This window comes from Numida meleagris, chromosome 3 (assembly GCF_002078875.1).
Source record: "Numida meleagris isolate 19003 breed g44 Domestic line chromosome 3, NumMel1.0, whole genome shotgun sequence".
Taxonomy (NCBI): domain Eukaryota; kingdom Metazoa; phylum Chordata; class Aves; order Galliformes; family Numididae; genus Numida; species Numida meleagris.
The window spans coordinates 28689295-28713771 of record NC_034411.1 but is presented as its reverse complement, the minus strand read 5'-3'; the positions used below and the strand labels follow the sequence as shown (position 1 = coordinate 28713771).

Here is a 24477-nt window from a genome sequence, read left to right as displayed (position 1 = left end):
CTCCTCAGATCACTTGATTTTGAGACCTACATTGAGGCTTTGTCCTGAAGTCTCCCAAAAAAGCTTAGTCAGCCCACTGCACCCAGCAACTCCCATTTTCACATTTGCTGAAATGCTAAGCTGCTCTTGGAACAAGGCTGTAGAAAGTGGAGGGAGGTAAACCATGTTTTCATTGAACTAATCAGCAGTCCTCTGTCCTGGCCAAAGCACACACTATGTTACAGCCATTTTTAAGCTGTTACATGCCTGCCTAGCTGTTGCTGAGCCGGGAGCTGCCAGCTATGGGCCAGGGCGGGGTGGGACAGAGGGCCAGATTCTGTTCACTCAAATCCCACATGAAGCTGAGTATCCTCAGTGACTTAGGAAGAATTACTGCAGGTCACCAGTGGCTTAGAATAGCTAAAATTTTCTTCCCATTTTTAGTGTTCAGCTGTTGTTGCTTTTAGGGTCTGGTTTTATGTGATTGTCACTCTGAAAGACGTCCCTATTTTACTTAGGCCCTAGCTTTTGCTGGCTTCTCCATTAGTACTTTGCATCCAATTTTTTTCCAGGGCAGTCTAAGGGTGGGGTGACTGGCCTCAGGATGTGGCCAGGAAGGAAAGAAGCTTGCCTGCCGCAAAAGACACAGGCTGGATTGGCAGGGAAGGGACAATAAAACACAGATGGGAAATTAGCTGGGACAAATGAGTTTCCAGGAGAGGATAAAAGATGTGTTGTAAGGACAAGCAACGCTTGCTTTGCGTTCCAGTTGCATTTGGCATGTAGACCGTTAGCAGCATGACTTGCTCTTATGGTGTCTTCCAGAAAGATGTGGTAAGCTCGTTGCTTTACTCCATTTTAAATTGTCAAAAATCTAGGACCTGTTTCCTAATCTGGAACCAGAAAGTGGATGTGAAGTGGATGTACACTGTGCTGTAGTCCCAGGGTCAGCAGCGTTTTGAGGCTGTGCCAGACAGGAGGCTCTTCAGCAGTACAGCCACAGTCTCAGCCCTCTTGTGCAGTGCCTGGCTTCCTGTGGGGCTGCACTGAGTAGCAAGTTACAGCAAGCTGCTCCACTGATGCTACTTTCTACAGGCCTTCCAGATGGCAAACAAGGTGAGATCTCTCCTGGAAGCTCAGCTGAATCAGAAAGGGAACCTCCCTTATGACTTTCACTGTTCAGAAGGGAAGGATCTGTGTACGGGCAGTTCTGTGGGCATTCATTTCAGCATGTGGCCGCTTAGGCTAAGAAGGAGAATGGGCGAGGTTCTCCTTCCTTACATGACTCTGCAGCACAGAGCAGTGCTGTTATATGCATCCACTGATGTGTAAACAGGGAAGTGGGAGACAGCAGGATTAAAGATGAAATGATAAAATTATGCTGCTAAGCCTACAAGATCACTCTATTTAAGAACAGCCAGATAGAGCCGAGTCTCACTCGACAACAAAAAAAGAAATAGTAGCTTCCTTCCAGTAATGTTATCTTGACTGATCTCTTCCTAATTGCTAACTAATCACGGTAACTTTCAAAGTCTGTCTTGTTGCTCATCCTAAGTTAACTACTTATAGAAGCTGAGGACTTAAAAACAAGCATTCCTTTGAATGAGTGAATGGGAAAAAAATGTATTCAAAGCAACGTGAAACAATTACAATGAGCATTTATTAAAAACAGTGGACAAAAAAAGCAAGCTTTCAAAAAGCATTCATCGTGTTATCCCATTGCCCACCCAGTACCACTGAAACATACCAGCTCATTTCTCTTGCAAAATGTTCCGTTGAAGCATGTGTTTCATCATCTGTAAATGTGCATAGTTTCAAGGCTTGACAATAGAACATGAGCATAAAATGGCACCAAAGTCCGTTTGCCCAAAGCTTCTAGTCACTCAACCCAAGAAAGTATGTAATGAGATGTGCGTAAGTGGTAAGATGTGCATGGCAATCATGCATGTGCTCTGTAGTCCCTGGTGTGATCTTATGTCTTTTCTGTGAGCTTTACAGCATGACAGCAAACTCCTCAGAAGCCAAAGGATCGCATACCCCAAGGCATCGTTTTATTACTACCAAGTATGTAGTATTAATTTTTCAAGGCTGGGTGAAGGCAGGGAGGGCAGCTGTGCTGTGCACGGTGGGGGGAGTTAAGTGCTTGTGTAAGTCAGCTAACTTAGCAGGTTACAGGCATACTTATTTTTCCAGGGGATTTGTTTGTGCCCTGAACTAGGGGAGATGTGCACAGCAATTCCACAGATGAACATGGGCTCTCATGGTTGCAGGGTCAGCTGGAATTCTTGGTGCCTATCTGGGGAAGGTGCTTGAGTGAGAAAACTCACTACTATCTCTTGTACAACGTTAAGCTGACTCACTATTTGTTTACAGACAGGTTAGTGATATTGATGGAATCAGGAGTATAACAGTGAATATAGGCATACAAATGTTTGTAGTATTGAGCATCTCTGTTATTAAGCTCTGCAGAATCCCTCTGCTTTTCTAAGCTTGCTCAGCTGTAGCTGTTATGTGTGCCTGACCCCAATAACAATGAAAAAAATAATCTAATTAACCTGCAATGGAAAAAGTGCTTTCTGTGTTAACTACTGTATGAGATTCGTAATATATAAGCAAATACATTTGTAGTATCTCCTACCAACTCCTAATATTAGACCTGTGCTTACTTTAAAGGAGCAGGATGTGCGTGACTGTGCTGTGTGCTTTACTTATGCTCACAGTTTAACCTTATTCCATGAGAAGCAATGGCTTGTAAAGTTTAAGACAATTTCCCAGTAGCCTCCTTAACTTAGAGCTGTCTTCAGCTCTCTGTGCGTATTGAGAGGGAGCACCCTGAATCATATGGAGCTTCACGCTAGCCAGAAATACCAGAAAACAAATAAACCGAAGTTGAAAATGTCTTCTTCAGAGCATATAAATTAATGTTTAAAAGGTATCCACCAGTATGGAAAAAAAGAATGCTGATTAATTTCTTTTCTAGGATAGTCCATTATGAAAGCTATTCAGAGCTACGTGACAATCTACTTGGGAATGCAGGAAAACACTCTGGCTGAGGCAACAGCAACAATCCCACTCCTCCAAGTAAGTGGTTGCTGGCCTTACAGACTTTCACCTGTCAGGATCACGCAGCTTGCTGGTTACTAGGAGCTGCACTGTAAGATTAAACAAGTGTAGTCTTCTGGGGCTTGATGTGACAGCTCAACTAAAGTCAGGGAGAGCTGAAATGTACTTCCACGCGTGGCATAATTAAACCCTTAATGCAGACATGCATGTAGACACAGTGCCTCAATGTATTTCAGTGACAAGGTCAAAATGCTGGAACATGCTTCTAACATCGCAAAAGTTACCTTTCAGATCAGCAAAATAATTCTTCCAACACCAGAAACCCTATGTTCTGCACCACGTTTTTTCACAGTGTTCAAGGTAGAGAGAGCTGGGGAGCTGCAATCTCCTTTTGTTTTGAAACTGAGAGGTGGATGTTTCCCGCTTGTGGGCAAGGAAAGCAGCAGCACTGAAAAGGGACAGGAGCTGCCCCTCTGACCCTGACTGTTCCATAACTATAATCTCTGATGTACGATAAATTCCCAGAGCTGTTTTCTTCTCCCTGTCACCATCTAAACTCATCTGAGGGGATGGGGGCACAGACAGACAGAAACAGTTCTGAAATCCTAATCCTTGACTTAAGAATAGTTGCCAAATAACAGGACTTTCAACACTTGTTTCATTTCCAGAGCTCACCAGTTGCATGGTGTGATGACAGCAGCTGTGAATATTTCACAGCAAGAAGAAAAAGAAACCTTCTGTACTATAGCTAGAAATCTTTGCTCAACCTCATGGGGAGGACACTAAAATGAAACTGCTGGCTGAGCAGAGAAGTCTGTCCTCTAAAAAACCTGCTTACTCAACAGCTGGCCAAGCAGCTCCTCTGTTCATTCAGAAGTAAGTGACAGGGTAAGGCAAAATGAGAGTTGTATGGTACACCTACTGAGGTCTCCAAGCTTACTACAGCTGAGCAAAAGCTGTTCTGTAAGAGGCTGTGTTCTAGCAGTGGTTATCTAGAGGGCTGGACGTGTCTGGATATGATCTAGACTCTAGAGAAGTCTCCTCTCTGCCCACCTGTCTTACTAAGCAACTTCACCTCCTCGATCACAATGTCATGAGTGACTGCTTTGCACATGTCGTACACAGTCAGGGCAGCCAGGCTGGCAGCTGTCAGAGCCTCCATCTCCACCCCTGTCTTCCCCCAGGTCTGGCAGGAGCAGCGAATCACCACTGCACATCTGGCCTCATCCAGGCTCAGGGACACCTCAACATGGCTGAGAGGGATGTTGTGACACAAAGGGATCAACTGGCTGGTCAGTTTAGCTCCCTGAATTCCTGCAATCTGTGCTACTGCCAGCACATCCCCCTTCTTCATTTGGTTCTGCCGCACCATCCCAAATGCCTTCTCACCCAGGCGAACAATAGCAACAGCAACAGCGCTTCTTCTGGAATCTGGTTTCCCTCCAACATCCACCATTGTGGCCCGTCCTTCCTCGTCCGTGTGAGTCAAGTTATCAGAGGCATGACGGACCTTGGTGCAAGATCCCGAATTCCTGTTAGAGAATTCAGATCCTGGACTTGCTTCTTTGGACTGACAGTCCACAGAAACTTGGGCAACAGGAGAAGCCTCAAGGCACTTTGTGTCAGATGTGGAGCTCAAGTCCTTTTGGAAGACACAGAAGCCTCTCAGCTGGGTTTGTAGAATTCTTGTCCTTAGGTGCCACTGTTGCTCTGGGTGAAATCCTGGCAGGATAAGCTGTTTTGTAAGTTTATGTCTTATTAATGCTTTTCCCATTTGCTTGGATAAATTTACTCTCAAAGTTAGCCAGTGGCTAAATGCATGGCCCCACTGTTTTGAATATGGGGGATTCTGTAGGGCATCTTGGCATAGAGGGCATGAAATCAATGCAGGTTCTGAAAAAGAAGAGAGAATAACATGAGGATATGTCTTACTAGCCAGAAAGCTAAGTCAAGTCTGCAGTAGCTGAGAACACTGTTGGAGCCTTGCTTGGGACCTTCTATATTACAAAAAACTTTAGAACCCTGCAAACATCCCCTTTTCTCTTCAAGCTTTGTCTTCCCCCTCACTCATGCACCAGCATTTGCTGGTTTGTTAATAAAAAACCCCAGGACTTAAAACACTTGTTTAGGAGTCTCTGACACAAGGAAATGACTTGCTTTTAAGAAGTATCAACGCTTATTGAAAAACAGCAGCCAAGAAAGTTTACAAGAACAGCAGGCCTAAAGATGAGCAAGTCAGAGAACCTCAGCACCCATTTGAGACTCTCCCAGCTCCAGTCTTCTTTTGAAAGCTTGGCTCGGATTCTCAGCTCCTCTTTTCCAAACGCCTTCTCCTAGCACAGGCAGCTGCACTTTTCCTGCTTTCATCTCCTGCAGAGAGGGGTCATGCCAGCACTTGAGGACAACAAGGACCAGAAGCACCATCCACAATTGCACTGTCTACAGTGCGCAGGGTGGCTCAGCGATGGGAACCTTCCTTATTACTGCCAGCTCTTACCACATTAATGACAGCTGAAGTTTAAGCACTGGAAAAAATCACACTCCTCTCATAGACAGATTTTAAATCTACTAAGAGCTATGTTCCAAGTTGAGCTGGCGTAGCTCCCAGCTGGCAGAGAGGTAATAAACCCTCCTGCCCCTTTCACATTTAATCCCTTGGTTCTGGCATTTGCAGAGGGACTAATGCCAAGTATCAAGACAGAAAGTCTTTTTCACATAAAAGAAGAGATTTGTATTGTAAGTATAGAGAAAGTGGTATAGAGGTAAGTGGCTAAGTCCTACTTTAATAACCTCACTGATAACCACTCTTCTCCTGGAGCTCCTTTTCCTTTTGCTCTACCTGTGAGAAACCTGGAGCACCTTGCTGAGTTACCTTTACTCCCCAGACATACAGATATTGCCTTGAACTGTCCACATTACAGTAACAGGATGGATAATGCTCTAGCTGTGTTCCTTAGCTTTTTGTTAGTCTTCCTTGTTAGTCCCAGCCTCTGCTGTAACAAGAGACTGATTAACTGAAGTTTAATCAACCACATATATATATATGCATATATATATATTTTTAAATATAATCCCAATAATACTCCACATTCAAGCAAAAGCCCTTTCAGATCCACAGCTGATGGCTTATCCACTAAAATTACAATTCTTACAACTTTAATGGTAATGTCTTTACCCTTAGAGGAGTGGGTTTAAGTGGACATAACTGTTTTGAATATAACAATACTCCGCTTTAGAATAGCATGGAAAATTTTGCTTAGTGATCTTTTCTTTCCCTTTCTCTTTAGCCCTTGCTGTATAATGTGAATGTGCCCTCAAAAATCCAGGGACTCAAATTATTCCTCTTGTTCCCTTGATTAACTTTGAAGTTAAAGCTAATCCCCTGCAGAATGTCTTGTCTTCAAGAGAATCTGGACTGCAAAGGCAGACAAGCGTAAAGGCAGGTAAGCACAATTTTGTGGCAGCAGGGAGGAAAGGGAAGTAAAGGTAGTTCAAGTAAAGTGGGAAGTAAAAATATAGCAATAGACAGCAATGCATGCAACTATCTTTGTTTTCCTTTTGTTTAGTCATCTGTGCTCACACATTGCTCATACAAACACAAAAAAATGGATAATGGTTTTCTATAGCACTATGCATTATACAGCAATCTGAACCTATGTGACAAACTGTTTCTCTTTTTAACCCTACTGATGCTCCTGAAAGTTAAGTGAGTTAGCTTCCAGCTAGCACGGTGATGGGGGAAAAGAAAGAAGCCAGGAGATACTTCAAACCAAAAAGAACTCTCCACAACTGAAGTGAACCTGTGAGAACAACCTGCCAGAAGGAGTGTTTTAGTAAAGGGAATAGCACACAAACCATATTACAGCAAAGATTCAGTGCAGAGGAGAAGCCAGGTTTGTCAGACTAGCAAAACCACTCATTGATTTCCACGGCATTAATTAAATTAGATTAATTCTAGTCATTCAAAATGCAATTCTCCATGTACTAGCAGTGAGAGTGTCTCTACTCATCTCCAGTTACAGACCTTATACCACTAATGAAGATACTGACAACAGTTATTATCAAAGGGACATGGAACAGCTTGGAGAGGATCCAGACAGGCTCTCTCTCTTTTACTGTATGTCAGGCAATGTGAGAGTACTTTTGAAAAGGAATTAAAGATAGATCTGATCTCTACATACTTAAACACTACTGTGAATGTTAACTTTGGAGTGAGGACGCTTTCAAAAGCATTTTGTAAAATGATATAGGTTCCAGCCCACTGTCAAGTTTAGTATTTTCCATCATCTTTAAAGAAAAAAATATTTTTCTCTTGTAACGACTGTAGATTTCAGACAATAGTTCCTCTTTCCCCTTTGCTTGGAACACAAATACAAAAGAGCAAAAGCAAACTTAGCTAGATAGTCTCACCAAAGCCATTCACTTTAAAACTCAACATAGAAAAAGATGATCCAGCAAGGGAAAAATATTCCCAGTGAAAACAGTAACAGTATTAAGAGACTTCTGAAGAATGTGTTTTTCAACAAAGGCAACAGCAGGAAAATCTAGGGTCTTTAAAATACAGTTGTTACTGCACCACTTGTAGCAAAGCCTGCAAGTTAGTGCACTTTACCCTTCCACGCAAGGGAACTTGCTTTAAAAGCTGTGCTTTAAGCAGCATCAGTGGGGGAGTGAGAGTTACCGGTTACTCCACTCTCTTTCCACCCTTGCTACAGTTTTTCCCCTCACTGACAAGAGGCAATATAACAACATCCAACAAATGTTGCAGCGCTGACTCTCAGAACCACTTAATCTTTTTAAGAAGACAGGTGTAAGAGAACTGTTATGTCACAACCTGAGCTGATGATCCAGCACCTGGTGAAGGTGGTTGCTAGCCCAGGGAGCACAGGTGCAAGCAATTCACCTGTGCTTCCCATGTGAGCCCGAGTCCACCCCCCCCAGGCTCTTTTAAGGGCTAGCCTCCAAAGGGAGAACATCTTCTGGATGAAGGCCTCTTCCTGGGAAGGAGTGTTCTATAGCCAGAGATCCTCTTCGCCAGTTGGGTGAGTCAACTTTTTCATATATATGATTAGTGATATTCCTAATGGCGCTTTGCCTGGTATTGCTAAGAACTTATCGGAAGCAATTTCACTGCTTCCAAGGACCAACAACAAGTATTTCCAAAGATAACTGTACTACAAAACAAGGAAGTGTTGGCATGGAAGAGGCATTACCATGCTGAAGGATATGTGAAAAATCTGTGAGAGAATCCCTAGCAGTGCCCCATCATTCGTGGTCAGAGCTTCAAAAAGAATGGAAAGTTAGCAAACGTCTTCAGTGGACCTAACACAAAGAAAAGCTCTTGTTTATAGGACTGGTGAGACACTAGATGCTACAGTTTAAATGGTTATGCTCTGAGAGTTTGCAACATTAAGAAGATATTTCAAAATAATGAAACTGCAAGTTTCAGATTCCAAAGCAAAGAATTAGGGAGCTGAAAAGCCTTGCATATGTCATGTCATTGCTTCTATAAAATGTAGCCAAAGGAGAACTTCTTAGTTCAGGAATAAAAATAAGTCCTGCATCCTTTATGCTTCTATTGCCATTTAGTAAGTTTCATAAAACTCATCCCTAAACCGCCTGATTCATTAGTATATTTTTACTGTTAGGTACTCAGAAAGCAGATAGGTAAGAGGAAGCTAGTGATTCCTTTGGAAAATGTAGTGATTTTCAAAATTAGAAAACAGAAACAGCACTGTCAATCAGAAAGAGGATGGGGACATAAAAACCTTTCCTTCTTTTCAAATTTGGCTTAAAATACATTTATACTTAAAACTAAGAAACCTGTTTCTCTACCTAAACCAGAAGTGTACACAAGTTCAATATAAAAGCCCAATCCGCTCTGCTCCAAAAAGACATAAACCAAACAAAATCATGGTATGTTTATTACGTACTGATTTGTCACCCACCAATCAGGATCATTGGACGGTTTTTCATCTGGGAAATGTTAAACATGCCTAGAAATAAAATAAGGAACACATAAAAATTCTAGCTTTTTAGGTTGTAAGTCACGCATCTGGTTCTTATATGTTTAGTTTTCTGCTCTTCACAGTGCATCCTGCATGCTAGGAAAACCAAAGCTCAATAAAGATTGAGGGAGCTGGGGGAGGAGGAATCTAACATGATATTAAAAATTGAAACAAAATAGCTGCCATAGTCTCCAAGCATCCAGCTGCTATGTGTCTATAACACTGCAGAAGCTTTTCCAGAAAACCTTCTGTAATCTGAATTACAGTCTACCTAGTACAGAATTAAAACAAGTTGGGACAATCTTATTTCTTAACAATAGCATTTAACTGTATTCGTTCTAGGGGTAAACTGTTAACAATGTTCCAGTTCAAGGAAGTCTAATCTTCTAAATCCTCAAGGATAGTACTGAGATTAACAAGGCAGAAGAAGAAAGAAAGCATCAGGTAAACACTGTTGATGGCAGAAATGCCTTTACTAGATGGGAAAACACTTGCCTTGCTTTCCAAAATCAGAAACTTAAAAATGAATAGTCTAAGAGGAAAGGAATCAGTCTTCCCCTCCTACTCTTAAGTTTACAAGGCACTATTTTATCTGGATCACAGCAATGTGCTTTTGCAAGCAAGTCTATTGTCAGAATTTTAAGTTTCTTTTTAAATTTGTTTGACATATAACCAAAAAAAGGTAAAGCTAATTGTTAGCAAACAGGTAGAACCTGCAAGAGAACAAAAGGGCCAACATAAAGGTGATTATTTTGTGCTCATGAAGACAGTTAATATGTAAGAGGTCAGCACACTTGCATCCAGTCAGATTACCACAACATGTTTAGGCTCAAATGTGACTTAAATATAGTTTATGTCGATATAAATTAAGAAAAGACCAATACAGCATGCAGATATAACTGTGTCATCATGGACTTTGTGTCATTACTTCATCCAGAGCACTAGATTGGCAACATATTTCTGCATACTCAGAAAAGACTTGCCACTTCTAGAAACATGTTAATGAAGTAGTTGTACTAATGGCTCAATTTAGCTTCAGTGCTTATTTTACAGCAAATTAACTTTCAGGAAAAAAAGGGATCTGGTACAATTTGATCAATTTCTCCTTAGCTTTACACTTTGCTGTAGTGATCATTAACAATAGTACCTGCACCTCTTTGAAGAGCAAAGGCAGTCTGAAAGACTGCTAGACAGTCAGGGTTCCAGGTCTTGTGAAGGACTAGGAAGTTCTAAACTGACATTCAAGGTTTGGAGTGACTGTAGAACCAGTAAATGACAAACTTTCTGTCAGAAAATGCTCTTATCAGATGGGAAAATTCTTTCTTTAGCTAATGCGGCTTCATTTAAGAACCTTTTCCTTCTCCTTTTCTGGCAAGTCAATGTGTTCCGTTGCAACAAAATAACACTGCCTACCCTAGTCACTGCTGTTATTCCTTCAGTACAATAAACATACCAGCGTGCTGTTTCTTTTTCCTGCTCACTGCTGCTCCAATGATTTGAACCAACTCTTCCTCTGAGGCACCTGACCGTAAGTGATCTCTCAAGGACACTTCCGAACTCCCAAACAGGCACACCTGCAGTCAACCCAAGGAAACAAAAGAAAAGAAGTGCGAAAGATTAAAATAAGTGGTCCTCCTATAACGGACAGGCTTGGGTCAATGACAAGAGATTTCTGTGAAGTGGAAAGTCAGCTGCACAGCTGCTGCCTCAAGACAACACCATCTTATTTCACAGACTTCTACAGTCTCTGAAGGTGACAACATAAAGCTGTTATAATAGTTGTCTCACTTACTAGCCAGGCCATGAGCCAAAGCAGCTCTCCACAGTCAGCTTTAAGGGAAGACATACCCTAATGATTATTTGTGGCTAAGAGCAGCAGGAGCCGAACCCATAAAACAAACATTTCACCATTAGTATGACTAAGTGTAACTGCCACTTGAAAACATAAAATGGTGGTTTAGTAGGCTATCAGATACATAACTCAATTCCAATTGGAAGATTTATGCTAGCAAGTCAGCACAACACTTTGCTATCATTAAGTAACACCATTAAAGTATTCTTCCCTTTTTCTAGTCTGATATTGGGAAGAGAAACCGTGGATACATGGCAAACAGCTTACTAATGAAAGCCAACAACGATAGCATGTCTTTTTCTGGATTCAGATTTTAGATGCTGAGTAATTCTGAACACAAGCTTATACTGATCCTTATGCAAAACTTACGTAACTTGGTGGATTCCTTTCTTTAATTAGAGTTGCAGTTATAAAACAGAACAGATGTGTCTTCTGTAGCTTGAAAAGTATGATTGCATCAAAACTGTAGGTCATCCTCCTGTACAGAAGACTGAACAAGTGGCTATATGTTTTTGCTCAATAATGGGTCAACCAATCACAATTAATAGATGATATCTTCTAAGAGGTATAAGGCAAAAAAAAAAAAAAGGGGAGGGGATGGAAGAGGGGGCAATATAACTGGCAAGTTAAATGGGAGTTATGAATCCCTAAACATCACTCACCCGTTGCTTAAGAGTCTTTTTGGGTGGTGAGGCAGCCTAGTAATTGCTGTTTGAGCTCATCACATGAGACAATTCAATTATTTTAAGAAAGTGAGACAAATGTTTTTTCATATATACTATTTATTATCTTTAAGACATAAGCCCTTATATAAAGTCTGGTTGAAGTGACCTTGTAAGTTAAAGTGTTGACAGGAATCTGATACAGTAACACAGACAAAAACAAGCATGGCTTCCTTTAGCAGTCCTGCTGAAGGACACCAGCCTGACTGCCTCAAAAAGGAAAACAGGCTCACACAAAACTACCAGAAAAAGGTAGTAAGCTCTCATTAGATTTACGTTTTTTCCTCCTTCAACTGAGCAGATTCCATGTCAACAAATTTCCTTTTTAACTGCAAATACTATGCAACAGAGCATTTTTTGACTATCAATTCTCATAACTTATAAGATAGCTGCTCTCCTTACCCTCCTCAATCAAAATTTTCCCAGACCTCGAGCCACTTTTCCATACAAACCTCAGCTCATCATCCTTCTAGCTCTCTTTTTTAGGACTCTGTTGTTCTCTCATACAGCTACGGTTCAGTTCTATCATTACTGCAGGCCATCTTTTACAAGTATTTCTTAGTGACTTCAGAGTAAAGCGCTTTGTAGAGGTCTAGCATACTGAAGAAACACAAGGTTTATGGAGATGATTTTCTTTCTCTCTCTTCCACGTACATGCACAGACAGCCTGAGAAGCTTACATAACATCTAAGCCCATTGGGCCTTCAGGCTACCTCGGTCATCTGACATTAGACAGCAGTGCAGCTGTTGTCAATACTAGGTGACAATGTGTAAGTGCCAATTTTTAATTGAAAACTTTAATTTTCCCCTAGAATCTGCCAGTTTCAACGTGGCAGGAAATAGTTATTCCTCCCCTTTCTGCAGCTGCTGAGCAAATATGCAGGCTGTTCTTCAATAAGAAGATTTCCAAGGAGATCTTTAGTGAAACAGGGCAGGATCCTTGTGGAACACAAAAGCCAAGCCCTAAGCACTGCTTAGATATTTTTTCCCTGCTCTCAATTCAGTGGGAAATCATCTGCTTGTCACATGTTTAAGATGTTCTTATATCAAAGATTAAAATAAATGTTTATACTTACAGGCCTTGAAACCGATATTTTACAGCTGAAGTGAACTATGTTAGCAAAACAGAGAAACCAAAAGAGGTGTTGTAACATTTCCCTAACAGCCCAAGAAACTTGAACAACACATACAGCAGAAAAATCAAGGATAGATAATCTAGAAGTTAGCTGGTAGTAACTAAGCACCTTTCCATCCTACTCTTCAACCTACCTACTTTTAAGGGTGATATTTCAATGCCAGTTTAGCTTCATGAAAGCAAAGAGAATCCTGTTGTACTACCAACCTTTAGATTCCCATCTGCTGTTATCCTCAGCCGATTGCAGGATCCACAGAAGTGCTCTGACATGGAGGTGATAAAGCTGATTTGTCCCTGGAAATGTGGCACTTTGTAACTCTAAAGAAATGGAGAGGAAAAAAAAAAAAAGGAGTCAATGTTAGAGGTCTCATTTTAAGACCTCTACGTGTCCAAAGATCAGAAGACACTTTAGAACCAGAGAAAATCTGTGCTAAGGTTACACCAGATAGAAAAGCAAAATCAGCTTTGTTAGGAGTTCCAGCCTATTCTATTCCATTCCTGGGTATGCATAAACTTGTTAGATGTTTGCCACTATAGTTGACTTGCAAGCGATGCTAGTATGAATGTTCTTACTCAGACAGACATGAGATACAGATTCATGTGGGTTAGAAATTCCTCATGTGACACTGCACACTCTAAAGCAATGCTGTTATTTTAGTGAACAGCTGTTTCATCAAGTTCATTAATGTGCAGTCAGACACACAGGCACAGACTGTGGAAAGTTTCAAAATCTGTGAATACAGGATACAAGCTTGTCATTCTTTATACCTCACTGAGGCATTTAGTAAACATACTGTGTTTCTAAAGGGAAAGATTATGACCAGTGTTTTAAATAAGCGTAAAACCACATGCAGGCAGCTTGACCAAAATTCCACAATTAATACAGAGTATTTTTTGCTTTTTTTTTTTTTTGTCAAATATAAATGCTGAACTTACCAGACTCTGGGGATGTGGAGTAAAGGGAGGTGATATATATATAGTAATATATGCTGTATATATTCTTTGTCTATCCTCACCTTGGCTGTGCTGGAAGCTTCACAGGGTAATTTCTCCAATTCAGGCCATTGTTGTTTAATTGTATCAAGCATTTCTTTGTAGCTCACCATCTTCTTGAAGTTCCATTTATTGCCTAAAATTAACAAAACCAGCACAACTGTAGACCGTGGATTTTATTTTTTTAGTAAGGAAAGAACTACCTCCACATTCCCCATAGATCTCAGTTTTCCCTGTAGGCGTCTTCAGTCCTAACTAATCCTGCTACTAATCTTTTAACAACGTACCCACAGAAGACAGGTAAGGTGCAAATGAAATAACATAAGGGAATTTCAAAATTCCCCAGAAGAGCTCACCAGAACTTCTGGAGAAAAGCCCAAGGAGTAAATAACCCCAACCAGATTCACATATGTTCAAGGCACACAATATACCAGGAATCTCAGAGAAGGAATGGTTACCATCAAAGGGCATGTATTCTATGAACCGCACATCAAGGGGCAGATCCTTTGTGAAATCCACGAAGTTCAGCAGTTCATCCTCATTCAAACCTCGCATCACCACACAGTTTACCTGCAGGAAAAGCAGACACCTGAACTTAGTGAGCAGAGTATGACTTCCTTACCTCTTACACAAGACTTTGTGGTCCTAGTCTACTTACAGTAGATAGAATTACTTATTTTGAAAGAAAAGAGAATTTGGCAGGACTGAAATGGCATAGCTGATCATTTCTGTCAAACTCTGGCATCAAATGGGTGATAGTAAATGGAGTTATGGCGTGCTAATGACCATTCACTAATGTGGTTCCTCAGGATTCCATTTTGGGTCCAGTTCTCTTTAATGTCTACATAAATGACCTCGTTGCAGGACTTGAAAAGATACTAAGTAAGCTTGCAAACGACTCTAAATTGAGAAGAGCTGTTGACGCAGAACAGTGCTTGCAGACAGGGGGTCTGAATTTTGGGTGGTGTTTTCCAGAACTTTATAGCCTCAATCACTTACACTTATTCGACACTAGTGAAACAGAAGGGAACAACTGCTACAGAACTGTAAACTGTAAGCTGAGTTAGGGTGAAGTTTCATGTTACAGCTAAGTTGATTTACCTACACCTCTGAAGGAGAACTCCCTTTGCCTGTCTCTAACACTGGCCCTCATCAGAGTCTGCTATGAGCAGATGAAGGAGATAAACCAGAAGAAAAGTCTTTCTGTGGGGTTGTTTTCTGCAGGTTAACTCCCTTGTCCAAGTTCACAGCTGGGTCAGACAAATGCCAACACAATACAGGGGGCAGGAGGAGGCAAGTTCAGAGCAGGACCACCCGGCAGCCTGCTGCTAGGCAATCAGTGTGCTTTGTAGCAGTGTGAAGTGTACCTTGAGCTGCACAAGGAGATATGAATTTCCCCGATTACCTCCTGATGCGATCTTCAGACTTACCAAAAATTATTTGGGGTGAGGACAAGAAGTGGGGGGGGGGGAAATTCCTCAGCAAGTGAGCTACAACTTTTATCACAAGTTATGGAAAAAAAAAAAGAAACAACAGTTAAAGAGTAAAGAAACACTCCCTTTACCTTAACAGGACGGTAGCCAAGTTCAGTGGCTTTGTGGATTCCTTCCATTACCTTGTGAAAACCTATGATATAGAAAAGATAAAATTTTATTCTTCCTGTTTATAAACAGAACATGAAAGGAGATACAGGACAAAAAGATGACAAAAAAAAAAATATACAAAACAAAGCCACATCTTCTGAATTGGATTAAGTAAGAAGAGATGCAAGTAAAGAGACTTCAGTTCTATCCCTCCCCTAAAGGCTGCCAGCATTACTGTTGTCAAGTTAGTGAGATACATCTTTTAAAGTGGTATTTGGGTAGTCAAAGATATTCAGATGCTTTTCTGCATCCTTGGACGTTCATATAGCATTACCAATTGACTGTCCAGTTCTCCATACTTCAACTTTGCTTTGCATTATGTTTGACTTAAAGGGAGTGGCAAATATTTGCGAATTGCCTCCGGATGGAACAAAGAAATACCAAATTAATGTTTATTTGATAATAATAGCACATATGCCTTCTCTAAAACAGCAGAATCTCACTGGTCCAAATCTGATATTTACAGTGTTGCTAAGTGAATTTTAAAAGGATCTTTGTAACAAACAAACACCCCTTGTTTCCCCCTTGCTACAGACCTAATTGGTTTCCAAAGCTATTAAAGATCACAAGCAGCAGCGTTTTACAGGACTATCATTTTATGACTACTTTGAACATGTGGATTTGGTGACTACAACGTGGGGAGCATGAGTCAGAGCATTTAGAAAAGCAATCAGTTGTCCTTTGACCCTTAAAAAGAAATGAAATATGTCAAAAGCTGCAGTGACTCCAAGGAATGAAGTGCCCAGATTTACCCCCAGCCTTTAGTGTGGTCTGTACTTGTCAGCGGCTCCCAGACACAGATACAGAGTTAATTAAGGGCAAGTACTTTCTCCCTCCACGTGTACTTCTTAAATGTGGAAGAAAAAAAGTAGGTATGCAATTTTGTGATTTCAGAGACCTTTATGAAAACTTCTTAATCATCTCATTCAAATCGCACCTTATGCCAACTTTAAAGTTAAGACATTTCATCAGGATATCACTTTTAGATTTGACATATTACTCCTTCCCTGTCACACTCACCAGCTGGCAGAGAAATAAGGTGATAGTAGCGAGAACAAGACAGAAAACTACTGACACATTTCTGGTGAGTGGATGTGCACAGCTGCAAATACTGTGTTAGTGAGCATGTTTCCTAACCAGTCGGGTAATAGACTAAGCACCCTTCCTTTTCTGCACTCTAAATGCAGGTGACAAGCCACTGTATGAGGCTGAGCAACTCCTCCCTACGCTGTGCCCTCCAACAGCAAATAATTTACATATGCTAGCAAAAGGGCAATATCTTCCAAAAGTTTGTGCTGACAATCCCTGTGCTGTTCCTACTTACACCTGTCTCTGGGTAAGTTCATCAGCCTTCTTTTCCTATCTCTGATCTACTGGAAACTCAGGTTCTCTAGTGAAAAGTTTGTAACTTAATTATCTGTAGGTGCTTGCCAGAAACAAGTAATAGCTTACTTAATAATATTCTTGCACACTTGACATTGAATGTGCGCCAGATCAGAATAGAAAGGAGAGACATGAAACTTTTACTTAACCATTTCCTGTCTGGTCTCATCAAGCACAGGAATGCAGGAGATGCATAACCAGTACAACTCCTGGCTGCAAAAAGAATGTGAGGAGCAAGGAGGGGATAGTAACCTAACTCTGGCAAGCAACTGCTTGAAGTTAGAACCTGTCATTCTTCTCCTTCATCACCTATTTGCTTTGCATGCACCCAGGAAATTTGCAGCCATGGTGGTAGTTTTCCATCCAATTAAGTTTATGAGCTGAATGTGGCAAGAGAGATAATGATACGTTGCTGTAAGCACAACCCAGAGCCTCAAATTTGATCAAAAAGTTCCGCAACAGCTAAGAAAACCTTGTGTGTGACTTCAGGAATGCAGTAATAAAAATCAGCTAAAAGAGACAGGAGGCAATCATGAGTAAGAAACAGATTTTAAAAAAACCTATGCATATAGGCGTATGGAAGAAGATTACAGCTTGCAGTGCATCTAAATCAATGTTCTAACCAGTTCTACCTCTTACCTCCTGCCACTCCCGCACAAGCTATCAAAAATCTACGCACAGACCAAAAAAAAAAAAAAAATAGACAAAAGAAGCTATTTTGATTAACAACCACTGTTAGTGGAAACAAGCTCAAATAGCTTGGGAGCAGGGTAATTATTCAAAATAACTCACTGCATTAAAAAAAAAATATATAACTCTAACTGCATTTCATATTTTCAGGTTAACAGTTTTCTGCTTTTCTTTACGGAAAGCTGTTAGAGTACATTTGTATGCCATAAGGTACTTATTGACACTTCCTTTCTAGATCAAAATCCTTGTGTGGTAATGGAACTGCGCAAAGAACAAAACCAAAATATTTCTATACGCTACAGCAGAAATGAAGTGCCACTTTGTCAGGAAATACTGTCAAGCAGCAGAAATTTTCAACGTTTTGTTTGACATTTCAAGATTACAACCCTTCTCCTCCAGACGACGAAAAAAAATAAATATTTTCATCTTTTAAGAAACCACAACTTTAGCCAACTTTAATGCACAGTTATAGTGTTTGTGAGTAGGATTCTGTAGAGATTCTTCAACACATCCAGAACAATCACATACGGGAGGGATGACACCTTGGCTTCATCCCTGCTGGAACATAGGCTTCAAGCCAGTGTTTAATGATTCAATTACAGTAAAATAGTATCTCATTTTCTTTGTTCTGAACAAAAAAAAAGAAGGTGCAGGCTGTGAAACAGATTAGACTGGCTATGTGCAGCACCAAATATTATTTATTTGTTCATCCCTTGGAATGTGGTAGATAGGGAGAAGTAGAAATATTATGGCCCTCTAATGTGCTTTTACTCATCAGTGGTATCTCTGATATTAACCCAAATATTTTGGATTAAAAGCAGATATATTATATGTCACGTGCATTAAAGGCACGAAATCGAAATCCTAGAATAAGTTTCCAGAGGAGCTGAAAATTTATTTTCAAGTTTCTTGAGCTCCTGGCTAGCTCCAGTTAGATGACACCTTTGCCTTCCATGGAAGTTACCAGACTGTAGGAGTCTTAAGACCAGGAATCCCTCTCACCTTAACAGAGCTACATCTTGTCGCCTCTGGAACTGCCACACGAGTCAGGGTAGCACTGTAGGGCAGACGCTTTATTCTCTGCTCATTCCATACTTTGAAATCTCCTATTAAATAAAAAACCCTCAAAAACAATTTAAAAAGTATTTTTACATAATTTCAGCCCTTAACAAAAGGAACAAAAAAACGTAAGAGCACTCAGCAATGCTGTTTTTAATGTGATCTTGATTAAAAAAATACCTATGATTTGGAGTTTTTATTCTCCTCTTTAGAAAGGAAGCCACAGAAGTTTCTCTTTTCACTCTTTATGCTATTTAGTGAGCAATTTCTTTGTGGTTAAAGGCCCTTTTTCATTTAAAGATGGGAAAAAGAAAATTTATATAAATAAAAGTTATCCTTCTTCACCTCTAACTTTTAATTTAGTTATAAACAGTGCATTCCGAAGAGCTTCCAATCAGATTGGAAGAGCTGTGGCCATATAATTCAGGGAGCTTCAGGATGAGGTTTGCCCCTTCAGTTGCAAAGGAAGAGCCTATTTCCAGTGAATGTCACAAATCAGGTAATATTCAAATGCAGAGAGCAGAAAAAAAGAGCACAGTCAACACCTGCTTGTGATTAGATACTCCAGATACTTCTCTGCGTGCCAATTATGCCATGACACAACCACATTAATAAAACAGTCAGATTTGTGACAGGAAGAGATATCTGCACTGTGATGTAGAAACCTGAAGAAGCACTTCCAGAGAGACTGCAGACAAAACCACCTTTCTACACTTGTCAAGAGAATTTCAATTTGATAGTGGAGTGATTCAAATGTTGAAATTACTCCTCACAGTATCCCAGATTTGTTTTATCCCAGATTTAGCTGAAGCTGTTGCACCATCTAGTGGCTACCTGGCAATTTTGTCCGAATTAGAAGTTCAAAGACTGCAAAAGCTACATACATAGACTGAAACTGAATGATATAAAACTATATCAGTTTTAGGTTGGAAGGAAGCCCACACATTTCTGCTAAACTTCATGACAGAATTCAGAATTCATTTAAACAAGAACTTTAACAGTGGAAACATCTAAGCATTTCTGAAATTGTTTGCAATTACTAGTTCAATTGGAGAGAAGTTACAAAGCTAGCATCTCTCCTCAAATGAACTCAGGAACAGCTTATTTTTACTGCTGCTAAAGTGTAGTGCTGTAAGAAACACCACTAATCAAAAATGAGACCACAGCTGGCATGTCCCAAATGTAACTTTCAGAAACTGCTGTTATTTGTCACAAGAATTTTAATTTGTGGTCCTTGGCTGCTACAGTGAAAAGTGTTCTTTGAAAACCGTTACAGAACAGCAGCACGTGAGTCCAGCACTGGATTTGGAGAGTTCTCTTAATTTCTGCAACTAACTGGTACTCAAACAGTTACTGGTAGCTGCTGATGAAGTCTCTACTGACTGCAGTTCGTGAGTTGAGCCTCTTCTACTCTAACTCCAACTAAAGGTTCTACCTCTTAGTGTTGTAGAAAGAAAGTCAGTCACTATCTAAACTGCTAGTGTAGGTTGTTTTCCCTAGTCTCAAAAGGATACTAATTCATTTCTTTTCAAAAACAACTGATTATGAAACACATTCCAAACAATTCACTTTACTACAGGTATTAACATCGCCTTCAAAGACAAATCTGTACCTTTCCTCCGGACAATGAACTCAAATTTAGCTGGAACCAAAGTATCCAGGCTAATGTTGATGGCATTCAGTCCTGCCTCCTTCAGTCGGGGCAATAACCTGGCTAAGTTGATCCCATTGGTAGTGACAGCGATGGTTTTCAGCCCTTCTAGCTTGTACAGTTGACCTAGGAAAGCAGAAAGAATAAGAACACTTTTAAACAAAAGTAATTCAACTGTGAGTTAAACAGAAAAATCCCCCAAAAAGATTCATGAAACAAACAAAATTCAGCAAGGGTATGAGGAAAACACGGACACTTTAGTGCTTCAGCCTTCTTCCAGCCATGCTGGTTTAGGAGATCCATTTTAGCATAAACCTATTTGAAAAGGTATGAGCAACAGTAGTTTGTTACATGCAAAACTGGTTATGAAGAACAATGAAAACACAACTAATTTTGTTCTCCATAGCTACTCTACTGTTGGAAGAAGGCCTCTGATCTCCTTTTCCACCTTCTCCTTAATCTGGCATTGCAAACTGAATTCTGTGTTCTGCAACAGTAAGTGGCAGCAAGACATCCCATTTACATCTGGCACCTGAACAAGCAACACTTACCCTGCAGTACTGCAGAAAAAAAAAGCAGTTCTAACCTAGCAGTAGTAGTTGCAAGAAATCGTGCCTTTAAACTGACAAAAGAAATACGCATGCTCCCAACTAGAGAGAAAAAGGTCAACACATCAGACCATTATAGAGAATCTGATGCAACAACATCCAATGAACAAAAGTATTTGCACTTAACAACTGGAAACTTTCCATTACTCACAGCGACATCCCAGCTGGTTAAAGAGGGCTAATGCAAGATGTTCAATCATTAACAAAAGAAAACCAAATAAGAAACTGATAATACAGTGGGTTTAAAATTGAGAAAATAGCTGCCTCCTCGGAAGCTAAATGAGGAAATCCTCAGCGTATTAGATTTCCAGAGGGCAGTCTTTCAAGCCTCCGGTTATCAATACAAGAACAAATAAGGAAAACAAACAAAACCACATACACCATCTGCAGAAGCAGAACCAAAGCAAAGCCAGAGCGTCCACCCTAATTTCTTGGAAAATATTTTAAGAACTCTTATTCTTGGAGTAGTTCTAGTTACAGTACAAACATTTTACAGTTCATTCTTGCCTATTTTACCTCTATTTGTTCATGCTGTTAAAGATTTTACTTTTGCTTTATTTCATTTCTCAGCTATTCTCAAATTATTCAGCCTAAGCTTGGCCCAGAGCTCCTAACACAGAACAAACTAGCTGTCGTACAGGTTTCATTGCTAGAAATGTAAAATGCATAAAGGCATAGAATAAAAACAAATATAGAAACAAATCCAAGCCATAGTCTAAAATGGAAAAGTTTTTTTGATTTTTTTTTTTGTTTGTTTTTAATAAAAAGGCAGAAGCTCTTTAGGTGATTAAGTGCAGGCAGCAGCTTTTGTCAATGCGTCATCTTCTCTCCCTGTGCCAGGACAAGAGACAGGGTGAGGCTCTGGAAATACACTAATATGCAGAACCACTTCTAATAACAATTTGGATAACACCCAACTATGAGAAACTGGAGATGGAGACTTAACACTAAGACCAACAAACTAAGAAGGACCAGTTAGTACACTGTGTTATTTGTGAAAGGTAAGAAGTGGAATATTTGAGTCGCTTGGCTTTCTTTCCTCCCCCCCCCCCCCCCCCTTTAATGACCTCTAAATTAAAAAGGGAATATAGAGTTTTAATAAATTTGGAACTCACTGTGTGCCCATATTAACTGCATGCCAACTTCTGGTCACTGCTTTACCATCAAGACAACATCAATACAAGCCAAGGCAACTGATAAAACTATGCAGTAGAACAGGAAACAGAACAGATGCTATGATTCAATTTTAGCTTCAGTAGCATTAAACTATATTTTCTTAGTGGAGATCTATACTTCCCAGGCAATAATAAACAGCTATCATGCTTTTTAAGTCCAGTTCTAATTTAAGCCTACAGTACCACAAAGGAGATAGATTCTATATTCCATTACCATCTGCTTCAGGAAAGTCTCAAATATATAGTTTTGGCAGTCACTAGGACATGATAGAGCTTTCTGCTAGTGTTAGTTGCTGAGTCAGTTTGTGTGTGTGCATGCAGTAAAAATTTTATGTATGAGTGTTAGGAAAATATGGTAGTAATAATCTATCATTAAAATTAATGACCTTTATTGGTGTTCCACAGACAAGTTATGGTTAAGAGAAATGCTTGCTGAAAACAAACCTAGCTTAAACCTCACCCCTATTCATCCCCTGATGTAGTGTATCCAGTTTCTATAAACCATCTACAATGCAATACGGGGCTGGGACTTGAGTCGCCCAGCTCAAAGAAACATTAGAAACAAGTCATGGATGAAGAACTGGCTGGAGGATCGAGTCCAGAGAGTGGTGGTCAATGACTCAGTGTCTGGATGGAGATCATTGATGAGTGGTGTCCCCCAGGGTTCGGTGCTGGGACCGATACTCTTTAATATCTTCATCAGTTACATTGACAGTGGGGTCAAGTGCAGCCTCAGCAAGTTTGCTGATGACACCAAGCTGTGGGGTGCAGTTTACACACCAGAGGGATGGAATGCCATCCAGAGGGACCTAGACAGGCTTGAGCAGTGGGCCCAGGTGAACCTCGTGAGGTTCAACAGGCAAGATCTTGCACCTGGTTGAGGCAACCCCCACTACCAATACAAGCTGGAGAATGAAAGGATTGAGTGCAGCCCTGCCAAAAAAGACCTGGAGGTACTGGTGGACGGCAAGCTAGTCATGAGCCAGCAATGTGCCCTCGCAGCCCAGAAAGCCAACTGTATCCTGAGCTGCATCGAAAGAAGTGTGGTCAGCAGATCGAGGGAGGTGATCCTGCCCCTATACTCTGCACTGGTGAGACCTCACCTGGAGTACTGCATCCAGATGTGGATTCCTCAGTACAGGAGAGACATAGACCTGTTGGCACGTGTCCAGAGGAGGGCCACAAAAATGATCCAAAGGATGTAACACCTCTCCTACGAGGACAGCCTGAAAGAGCTGGGGCTGCAAGGTGACCTGATAGCAGCTTTTCAGTATCTAAAGGGGAGCTGCAGGAAAGAAGGGGACAGACTCTTTAGCAGGGTGTCTGAACCCTTCTTTTTTTTCTCTTCAGCTCAAAGCTCACTTTCTAAGGCATTTCTTGTGATAAGAGGTGAGTGGTGGGTGTCAGTGGTGTGGCAGTCAGCATTGCTTTGTGGGCAGTTTTACCTTTGAAAGCATTTCTTTGGGGCTGTCTGCCTTTGAAAGGGAATGTTTACTGGCAGAAGATCTGGCCTGTGACCAAATAACTCCAGCTTGGTATGGGAGATTGGGGGATGATACCACTGTATCCTGTGAAGGCAAGATACAAGTGGGCACCTCCCTGCTCCCTCTTATCTGCTGGCAAGGCACGGAAGATAGGAACGAAAGGAGTTCCTACTGAGGTCCAAAAGCCATAAGCTGTCATTCCGGAAGACAGCTGACTTGACCACTTTGGACTTATTTATAAGTTTGTACTGTCACTGGAAAAAAAATGGTTGTCATTGTCAACCGAACAACACAATCTCCGACGACCCATCGCTACTGAAGATCAGCGTCTGAACTACAAACAACTCTGGACCCACGGTGGTGAATATCTCTCTTGCTTCCTACAAAGACTCCTTGCTTTTATTTCCTACCTTTTCTATCTAGCTGCGCATGTCCTTGTTCATTGCAGGGGAGTTGGACTAGATGACCTTTAAAGGTCCCATCCAACTCTAAGGATTCTGTGATTCCAAGTCAATGACACAATTTGAAACCTCCATTTCTTATAATCTAATGTATGCTTGTGGGCAATAACCCCATGAATCTTAGAAAGGCTGTTTTAGCTTACTTACTTTGTTAAATCAATTGGCATCTGAACAGCTATTTTAATGACAGTTAATAGCCAGCGATTGTGTTGCTACAACCTTACCTTGACTAGATTTTGTTTTTTAAACCATTCTGGAATTCTTGAGCTTCTGTTACATTAGTTTGAGGAATATTTTCCTTTATAATACTAAATAAATGAAGACCACAGTGAACATTTACTAACCAGCTTTTGGTTTTTTTTGTTGTTTTTTTTTTTAAATGTTTGTATTTTTTTGCCAATACAATGAGTCTTGAGATTTTCAAAATTTTATCATCTAACACTATTTAACTAGCTAGATCACCTCCATACAAGAGCATTGAGCCTGGTATTCAAAAGCCATCACGTACTCCAACATACAATTAATAGGGTAGAGTATTCTGCAGTTCATGGAACTCAACAAAAAAGAAACT

At 40.5% G+C, this 24477-nt stretch overlaps 1 protein-coding gene and 1 long non-coding RNA gene across 5 annotated transcripts in view; one reads left to right on the top strand and one right to left on the bottom strand.

Annotated features, from left to right (window-relative positions):
* The window catches only part of MOCS1 (molybdenum cofactor synthesis 1), a 34784-nt gene continuing 11926 nt past the window's right edge, over positions 1620-24477 (bottom strand). The window contains exons 1-9 of one of the 4 annotated variants that reach the window (XM_021390512.1): positions 20730-20953; positions 20140-20304; positions 15317-15378; positions 14211-14322; positions 13776-13888; positions 12967-13077; positions 10504-10624; positions 8991-9038; positions 1620-4935 (exon numbers count right to left, since the gene is read on the bottom strand). In XM_021390512.1, coding sequence (XP_021246187.1) covers positions 4064-4935; positions 8991-9038; positions 10504-10624; positions 12967-13077; positions 13776-13888; positions 14211-14322; positions 15317-15378; positions 20140-20304; positions 20730-20820 — 1695 coding nt within the window. In that variant the 5' untranslated portion in view covers positions 20821-20953 and the 3' untranslated portion in view covers positions 1620-4063. Of the gene's footprint in view, positions 4936-8975; positions 9039-10503; positions 10625-12966; positions 13078-13775; positions 13889-14210; positions 14323-15316; positions 15379-18470; positions 18575-20139; positions 20305-20729; positions 20954-24477 lie in introns of those variants that run through there. The other 3 variants (XM_021390513.1, XM_021390511.1, XM_021390514.1) reach the window with 3 other exon arrangements.
* Positions 15402-22654, top strand: LOC110395750. Its single transcript, XR_002436613.1, has 3 exons — positions 15402-16731; positions 21627-21787; positions 22444-22654. It is a non-coding gene; the product is annotated as an uncharacterized LOC110395750 (long non-coding RNA).